Source organism: Nannospalax galili, unplaced genomic scaffold (assembly GCF_000622305.1).
Source record: "Nannospalax galili isolate Female #2095 unplaced genomic scaffold, S.galili_v1.0 scaffold324, whole genome shotgun sequence".
Classification (NCBI taxonomy): Eukaryota; Metazoa; Chordata; class Mammalia; order Rodentia; family Spalacidae; genus Nannospalax; species Nannospalax galili.
In genome coordinates this window covers 6,064,624-6,074,035 of record NW_008353027.1, presented here as the reverse complement: position 1 = coordinate 6,074,035, position 9,412 = coordinate 6,064,624, and the positions used below count along the sequence as shown (strand labels likewise).

The 9,412-nt window shown below is 46.2% G+C and overlaps 1 protein-coding gene across 2 annotated transcripts in view; it reads right to left on the bottom strand.

Moving 5' to 3' along the window:
* Positions 1-9,412, bottom strand: part of Nr2e1 (nuclear receptor subfamily 2 group E member 1) — a 23,341-nt gene that overhangs the window by 10,095 nt on the left and 3,834 nt on the right. For both annotated transcript variants that reach the window (XM_008850316.1, XM_008850315.1), the window contains exons 2-5: positions 7,829-7,974; positions 4,435-4,522; positions 2,779-3,014; positions 1,408-1,554 (exon numbers count right to left, since the gene is read on the bottom strand). In XM_008850316.1, the coding sequence (XP_008848538.1) occupies positions 1,408-1,554; positions 2,779-3,014; positions 4,435-4,522; positions 7,829-7,974 (617 nt within the window). The remainder of the gene's footprint in view (positions 1-1,407; positions 1,555-2,778; positions 3,015-4,434; positions 4,523-7,828; positions 7,975-9,412) is intronic.

Genomic DNA, 9,412 nt, shown 5'->3' with positions numbered 1-9,412 from the left:
AAAAAAAAAAAAAAAAACCTCTCATATTTGAAAAAGATTTCTCAGAGATCTTTACCAGCCTGTGTTGGATGATTTATATAAAAGAATTTTTTCTAAAAGCTAAGAATCATGAAGGTTTGTAACCAAACTGACAATAAAAAAATATTTAAACTTTAAAATGCTTTTTTTCATTTTATTGAATGGAGTACAGGAAATAATTTTTAAATGCAAGGCAAACAATAATTTACCCATATTTCATGCTAGGAGATTAACTCTGCTTAGCGCCTTGCTTAGTCTCCCTGAAGGAAACATATTAAGGAACGCTACAATGATGTAGTAGGTCTGAAATGAAGAATTGAATCCTCTGTTTTTAGAACACTTTGTTAGGGTGGATGTGTGGCACAGTGGCAGAGCACTTGCTTAGGATGGACAAGGCCCTGGATTTGATCTCCATCATCAAAACGGGAAAAACAAACAAAAATAATGTAAGGAACTTGCCTTTAACTTCCATGGGTAACACCCAATAGTTGTGAATGCTTTATTTCTTTCTCTTAAGAGTAGAGAAATATTGACAAAGGCAACTTTTGATATTCCTAACAACAAAATTTGTGTTTGGCACAATCCAATTTTTAGCAGAGCATAATTTCTTACCTCTGAATATAATTTATAAACAAAGAATCATGTAAATTTTTTTGTTTTCAAAAGCTCTAAAAGCACTTAAGGAATTGAGAAGGAAAGCTGGGGGTATAGTTCAGTAATAGAGTGTTTCTCTAAAGATTTGATACCTAGCCATGCCCAAAACAGACCAGTAAGCAACAATAAAGATACTAGTCCACGGGGGGCGGGGTGCACCATACAACCCTTATTTCTATATATTGATAAATCAGTAGTCAAAACTGCGACCAGCACAGTAGAGAATATAAAGCTGGGAATATAAAATATACTAGTTCCAAAATTGCCTTCTATTCTTCTCAGCTTCAGTGTTCTTAAGGAAATACCATTTTATCAATAGCTTGTTTACTTGTTTGTTTGGCCCAATCTGACTTCAAACTCAGGGCTCTCCTGCCTCAGCTTCCTAAGAGCTGGGATACAGATGTGTATGTCTAGCTTATTATCACTTTTTAAAGAACATTAAGATTTTTCAGTTTGAGATTAAATTTGATGTTTCAGTTAAACTAGAAAAAGGTAATATACTTGCATATGTGTTTTGCAAAGACCAGATCTAGCTACCCTGAAATAGCATAATTGTATTTCTACCTAATGACTCCCATAGGTAGACATTATGAACCCCTGGAATGATGCTGGTAAAGATAAACAGTTTTCTCATTGCTGTTCAAAATGCATGCCTGACTTGTTGAATTATGCACATGGCCTCCCGTTTATAAGGCTGAGTACTATTGCTTCCTTTCCAACCCCTGTTGGTCATACCTGGTCTTGCAAAGACAATGTGGAAAAGGCTGGCACACTCTTTGCCCACTTGATGCTCATAAAGAGAAGCCTGGCTGCTGATTCACACACCGACTCAGTGGCCACTTCATAGAGATACATTGGGGTCCCATTCACTTCATGGGGATACTGGGAGGGGAAGAAAGACATCCACAAGTGAGAAGACCACAGTTTCACAAGAAGAATAGACCTTTCAATTTACTGGTTAAAACAGGGGAAGGGTGAAAAGAATCTAGATGCTCTGCTTAAACATTCATTTGCCTTTGACCAGCAAAAACCAAACACTCAAGGCCCATTTTCCTTCTTTGGGGGCTACTACCTTCCAGAGGGGTGTCTGGCTTTTCTGTCTCCTGCAGTAAATTCTCCTTGGGCTGAGCCAAGTGCCAGGCCTGGCTCCCAGTTTAGACAAGAACTGCTTGCATTTGTGTAAATAAAAATAGATGTGAAAAAAGTATAAATTAATAGGCATCCCAAACACAAATATGCATATGAGTATTTTTAGAAAGGATTAGTATATTATGGAAATATTTCAATTAGACATCTTAATCATTCACAGAGAATTTCCATTCATAGCTGACAACATATTCATAACACTACTTTCCCAAGCTTATTATACACATCAAGGGTAAGAAAGCAATATTAAATATTGTGCGTGTGTATGTGCCCAGGTGTTTGGCTTCCCTGCAGTGTGGGGCTGCAGCTGGCCTCCTCTGGGGGAAATCCTAGGTCCTTCTCTTCCTAGGGCCTTGGGGAGAATCAGCCGATTCCTGGAGTACAGTCCCTAGGTGGCAGCCTTCCCAGGGAGCTCAAACGGTGACCCTGCTAGTAGGGCCAATCCTGGGTGGCTTAGACATGGGTAGGGGTAGCAGATAAAATACAGCGGGACTGACAGTGCTCTCTACATTCTTCTCTTGCACTGAGATTGTGCAGGATAATAGATCCCTCTGGCAACTTTTGAGGCCCTTCCTCCAGGTAGAGCCAACCACTGCCTTCTAGTCTGTTCTGACCTCTAGGAACATGGAATGGTGGCTCTGGGATTGGGGGCTTCACCCACCAACATACCAGTGTGTTAAGGTACAAGTTTCTGGCCTCCACTCTAAACTTGCTGAAAGGGAGCTTGAGGGTATGAGATGAGCTCTGGCGGGAGTCTGCATTTGTAGCCACCCAGAGGATGGCTCTATTGTACACTAAAGAACAGCATCTTGGCCTGAACAGGAAAGAGCAGGAGCCAAGCACTTAGGAAGTCCCTCCATCTGGGAATTCCACCTGACCCCATGTAGGCTCAGAACTGAGTGTGTCCTACTCCTCCCTCTGCTCAGGAAGCGTCTCTTTGAACGTAGCAAAGCCACTAACCTTAGGCGTGGGCTGAGCCAGGCTCACGAGGGTCTGCCGCTCAGGGGTGGCAGACACAGTGGCCAGTTCCAGGCCGTGTGGTTCCAGCTGTGTGACTGCTGTAAAGAAGGCTGGAGCCGGTAGCGCGGCGGAGGGGAAGTGCGCCGCTGCCCCGTTCTCCTCCTTGTGACCGCGGAAGTAGAGGGCCACCTGTTTGCGGATGGTGGACGTCCGAGGCCCCCGCTCGTGCTGCACCGCTGCAAAGACAAACAGATGGACACAAGCCTGGGATCAGAGGTGCGACGATACTTGCAGGTAATCTGTCTGCCCCTCTAACTCACGTCTGGAGGGAGAGGGCACGTGGGCACAAAGCGCTCAGGCTCACTTTAAGGCTGGGAGCCTGGAGCTGAGGTGGAGAAGACCACATGGTGATCAAAGTAGGCCCCAACAGTGGCCCAGTCTCTAGGTAGGCTCAGGGTTCCTCCTCACCCAGGGGACCCAGGGAAATCTGAAACCCTCTGGGTTTCCGAGTAACAAGATGCCCTCACTTGCACCACCAAGAAATGGAGTGCCACACACACAGCTCTACCTCTAATCGATTTCCCCCACCTCCAGGCTGCCCCCACAGAAAAGGCTTTGGCCTCCAGGGTCCCAACAGAAAAAGCCCAGGGCCCAAGGGCCGCTGGGGGATGGGACAAGGGAGAGCCTATGCGGAGGAGTACGGGAGGAAGGCAGGGGAGATGTGACAATTACCACCAACAGTTTAAACAAACAAATTAATTCAGGGCAATCTTCTGCCTGCAGAGCTTGACAACTTGTCAATACACAAGTTCAACAGGTTGGTTGCTCCCTCCTGGGCTGCAAAACGAGTACTGAGGGATGGGCTCTGTGCCTCCAGCAGCTGCCACCCGGCCAGGTTGCCACCACCACAAGGCCCTCTCTGTACCCTTTCCCCAGACCCTCCTGTCATTGCCCTCTGCCTTTGGCCCAAGCCTGGGGACTCCCTTGTCAAGTCACCACGGTGTGTGTGGGGGGGGGTAGTTTGGAGGGGGAGGAAACTACATGGAGTTTGGCAGCTTTCTGTGCCCAGGAATGTCATAAAAGAGGTCTGGCTTTCATTTTTGCCCCAAGGAAACTGGTTGTCATCCTGCCTCTCTACCTTTATTTTTTAGAATGGAGAAAAGGCTCTAGAAAACCTTAGACCAACCTGGCCATAATAATTTAGATATCTTTGTGAATTTGCCAATGAGGGATTGAAATCTCCCATTTTCCTGTCTCTACTCTTGGGGACTCTCAGAAAGACTGAGAATTAGGGAGGCCACAAAGCGCTGCAAGAGGAGGCAAGAAAAGGGATTAGGACCTTAGGTGGGAAATATCTGGCACCCAGTAGTGAGGGACAGAGTCCCTCCTTAGTGTTGCTTTGGTGAGTGTGGTTTGGGGGTCACGTTTCTCACGTGGGCATGGATTTGTCCCAGGAGTTCAGTGGGCACTGTTGCAGAGACTATGCCTGCTGCTGGAGAGGCTACGACTGACAGCCTGAGGCCATTCCCAGCATCTGGAGAGAAGAGTTCTGTTGGGGAAATGATTTACATGCATAGGAGTGCCATGTATTTTCTGTACATATAATTTACTTACTACTCAATCAACATTAGAAGAATAAAGGCATGTACTGATTACCATCTTTGTTCATGTTGACTTCCAAACACTTCTTCAGCCGACACGCCCTGCACTGGTTTCTGTGTGTCTTGTCTACCGGGCAGCCTCCCTGGAACAGAGCGCAGGCGTCAGAGGCCCAGGACCTTTAGGCAGAGACCAAAGCAGCTGGGGACGTCCCCTGGCCACCGACCCCCGGAGCAAAGGGCCAGACCAGGGAAACAGGAGAGCCTTGGGTATTAGCAGCATTAGGTAGAGAACAGGCCAAGACTCCCAGAGCCACAAGAGGGCCAGCCTTCGACCTTAGGGAGTCGGACAGAAAGGAAAAGTCCTTCGTGATTTTTGAGATCTGGAAGGGCTAAGAGGAGAAGCTCCAGAGGGGAACTTTGCCAGTCCTACAGCTAAGAAGCTTTTCAGGACCGAAGACAGCGACCTGGCCCAGGGTCTGCCTGAAGCCAGCTTGCCGGCCAAGCCTGGTCCACTATTCTTTGCCTGTCAGGTCTTGAGTCTACTGCTTGTTGCCACCTTCTGAGTGAGCCCATTAATCTGACAAGCAAACCTCACTCGTTTATTGTTCATGCCTCTGTGACCTTTCTTTTTCTTTTGTATTTGACAACCTTATACAACTAGCATGCTGAGACAACCCTCAGGGCCTAGGGATGGATAGTCCTAGCCTCCATTCATGGAAACAGCCATTTCAGGAAAGTGAGGCAGAAGCCAGAGTGCTTAGAAAGGCAAGTCCTACACAAAGTGAGAATTCATGGGCAGAGCTAAAGCCCTGGGAAAAACTCAGCAATGTATGGGATATACTGCTTGTCAAGACTACCATATAGACTGAGTATTAGTTTATCTGATGGATGAGCAAATAAATGTCTCACAGCTTAGTACAATTTTCTGAGGGAAAATGACCATTAAAAAGGGGGACATTTACAGATAAGTCTTCCCCCCTCCCCTGCCTACTGCTAGGGATTGAATGCAGGGCCATGTGCCTGTCAGGTAAGTGGTATTCCATTGAGCCATATCCCCAGATCCTGGGTTTTCAAGACAGGGTCTTGCTACTGTAGTTCATACTTACTGTGTAGCCTAGGCTGGCCTCAAATTTGTGATCCTCCTTCCTCTGCCTGCCAATGCTGGGATTAGAGGGCAGAACCACCCCAGCCAGTTCAGACATGGTTTCTTTTGGAATTTGTCCAGTGTTAATGCCTTTGGAGAGGGGGCACATACATAGATACAACCTAGGGCTGAATAGGCATTCTGCCACTGAGTTATACTCCTAGCCTTCTGCATGAGTTTAGACACTGAAAAATAATTTTTATTTTACTTCATAATTTTAAATATTTGTAAACTCTGAAGTTGGAGTGAGTACATTTCCTCCCTGAAATGTCCATGAGGAAAATCACACACAAGAGCACAGTTTTATATGATCTCATTTCTCCAATTAGAAATATGTTGACTTGAGCTGGAGATGTGGTTCAAAGACAGAGCACATACCCAGCATGCATATATATCCCAACCGAACTAAATCAAAACATATAATTAATTTGTTTAAAATAAAGATGTTAATAACAATTTCTAAATGTCTTCATTAATGTTAGTAAGATATTGAAATATTATTTACATAGCACAAAAGATAAGAAGGAAATGAACTTTTAGTTCCTGTGAGAATTTGTCCAAGCATTCTTGGCCAATACAATGTTCAATGTAAAGAGTTTCAAAGGACTTTTTATTAAATATAGCTGAATGTCCAATTGGAATGGTATCTTCCCCAATAATTTGATAAATATATAAGTGCAAAATGGAAGCCTTCGTCAGCTCTCCAGTTTCTTCAAATTGCATCATAGGTATGTAAGTGTCTGGAGCCCAAGAGAAGGAAGAATGAGTGGAGTGCCTTAGTTTGGTTCCTTTATTCTCTTTGCCAGGGACACAGTCCTGATGGGTCTGTATCACTCCTTTTCAAGTATTTTGGGCTGATACAAATATATTTGAATTGATAGTCATCTCCTTTGAAAAACACAAAGCATAACACCTTAGATTTTCCAAATCTCTGAATTAGGTATAAAGAAAAGATAATGTGGTCTGGTGTAGTGGCCCACACCTGAGATTCTGGCAGGAAGATCATGAGTTCAAAGCTAGCCCAGGCTACATAGCAAGATCTGTTTCAAATAATAATAATACAAGAAGGAGGCACCTGTTCAAATCCGGCACCCCACAGAATCTCCAATCTGTGAAGCTCCTAGTAACAGTTCCATATGTGTACATAATATGATGTATCCATAAACTAGACACTACCCAACTAAACAGGTAAGAAGTTTGCAGAAGCCAAAATAATTTATCCAAATACATACGTCTTTTTGTATTTCCTGCCATTCAAAATCTATCAGGAATTCATATAAGCAGACATGCCATCAGAACAAAAAGTCACAATAATTCACTAGCATGAGTTTATGTGTATCATACACAGTAATTAGTGAATGTTTTCCATCATTTGGTTGACAGAGGATAGCTCCTGACTAAGACACTCTCAGGGGATTTTCTCAGGAGTAAAGATGAGGCCTCTGCAGAGGATGAGCAGAGTGTGGGGCATAGGCTACTGAGCTGGAAATGGAGCAAGTAGGGGGTTCTGCTCAAGGCTGGAAGCTGCAGCTGTGCACAGTTCACTCCTTCACTGCCCTATCTCTGTGAAACCGTTCTGCCTGTGTTGGACCAAAACTTAACTAAACAGGCTCACCTTGTAAGCAGAAAAGGAAGAGACCCACCGGAGAACTTGAGAAGGTCCCAATTGCTACTTTCTTTGAGCCCTCTCTTCTTGCTCATCCTTCCCTTCTTCTGATAAGACCCAGTTAAAGTCATGCCTAGCAGAGCCCCACAACCTGCCCTCTAGAGTAGTCCAGCCTCTACAGAGCCAAAGGGCACAGTTCTGACAAGCACCACCTGTCCTCCAAGCAGTGAAGCTTCACTTTGGAGTCTCAGTTAAAGGTGGTGGTGACCCTGGCACAAATGTCCAACCAATAGACGGGAGACTGAGCATGGGTGCTGCTGAGAACGGGGGTATGGGCCAGCGGCAGACAACATAACATGGCCCATTCTCCTGGTTACTACTTGTGGTTTAGAGTCTAAAGTTCCTTAGATTCCTTGGGCAGGCTTCATAGACTGGGTGTGGGCCTTACCCAGTGTCAAAATCTGTCAGAAGATATCTTTTTTTAATGTGGGAAAAACTATGGGCGTTCAGACTTCCTCCTGTAAACCCATCTGCCTTCTCTAACCTTACCAGACCTTTCCAGAGCCTAAGGGCCACCTACAGTTGAGGCAGGAAGAAGGGAAAAAGGTGGGAGAGTCGGGGAATGCAGAGGAGGCCTAGACAGAAAGGAAAGGGGAAGCCGCTGAGGGGAGCCTAGCAACTCAGCTCTCGGGAAGGTACCTGGTTTCCGGACTTGCAGACATACGTCCTGTTCCTTCGAATACTCCGCTTGAAAAACCCTGAGCAGCCATCGCAAGCGTAGACCCCGTAGTGCTTCCCTGAGCTTCGGTCACCACACACTTTGCAGGGGATGTCTAAAATGCGGCCTGAAATCGCAGGAAAGACGGGAAAGAGGGGGGAAGAGGGGAGAGGGCGAGGAGGGCGGAGAAGAGGGAGGAAAGGGGAGCGGGAGAGAGAGATGCTAAGCAATCTGACCTCTGAGGGGATTAGCATCCAAGCTGCGGTAAAAGCAAATAATGAAGTGATTTTATAGCCAAACTTTTTTTCCTTGAGCAAGTGTCAGTTTCCTACAATAAGCATTATTCATGCACCGCTACATGTATTTGGGTCTCCTCTAATCGCCGAGACCCATTTTGGAATAAAAGATTACAGCAGGCCCCGGCGGCAGCACTGCCCGCCGCTGCCTTTCTGCTCCGCGGAAAGTTTGGCCGCCTCCCTCCTCTGCTCTTGCATTTAACAGAAAAAAGTTGTTAGTGAGCGCGCGAGGAGACAAACTTGAAATGTAAAAGGGAAAAGAAGAAAAACAAACACGGCTGGAACAGGGGATGGCAGCTGGAAGGCAATCGAGTTTTATCTGCGCTCCGCCGGGCGCTTGTTATTATTAGAGTTATTATTGTGATGCTAATACTTAGATTATTAATGATAATAAGGGTAGTCGTAATTACCCAACTTTCTCTTTACGTATTAAAAAATGTTCGGTGGTTCGCCTTTGAGAAACTATTTCTTTCAGCAAAAAATTTTTCTGGAGAAAGTAAGCAAAGTGAGAGAAGAGCGACCCGCATCATGGTTTTCTGGGTAGAGTAGCTTGGGGCGACCACCCGGTTCCCTCCACCTGCAAGTCCTTCCTCCTTAAACACTGGCCTCTTCGCCGTAAGTCCCAGGTGCGTTGTTCCCTGGATTTTTCTGCCGCTGGAAGAGGCTGATTTTTCTTCTTTTTAAAATGGCTCTATTTTTTTCTCTCTCTCGCTCTCTAGGATTGCCACCTCACACACTCCGGCTCAGGAGAGCTTTGCTCGGAGTCCCCCAAACCTGGTGTAGCCATCCCTAAAGGAGTGTTAGGTGGAAGGTAATAGGAAGAGGGGGGAGTTGTTTTCTCTCAAGTCCAACAAGTGCCTGAAGCGATTTGCAGAGACTTGGAAATCCTTCCGTAAACAAAGGGAATGTCTGTAAAACTGTTAACATTTTCGTAAAAAGTAGTTAGTAACAATTAACACTTGGTTTTCCCATCGCTACCGGTCCAAAGGCCTGCAGCGGCCGCCCAGACAATCTCAGGCCTCTCGAAGAGTCGACAGCAGCTCCAGGAGCGCCCTGATTGCGCCGGGAGAAACGGGAATGAGAAACTGGGTGCCAGCGGGAACTGGGGAGGTGAGGGCCAGCGGAGGCACCAGGCACCGGAGGTGGGAACTTGCGAGCGGGCTTGCACCCCGGCCCTGGCCTCAGTCTCAGGTGGAGGGGGGGAGTGAGGGGGACCCGGCAGGGGGAGGTCGGTAGGGACCCGGCTCAGCCTGGGTAATTACAACCCCG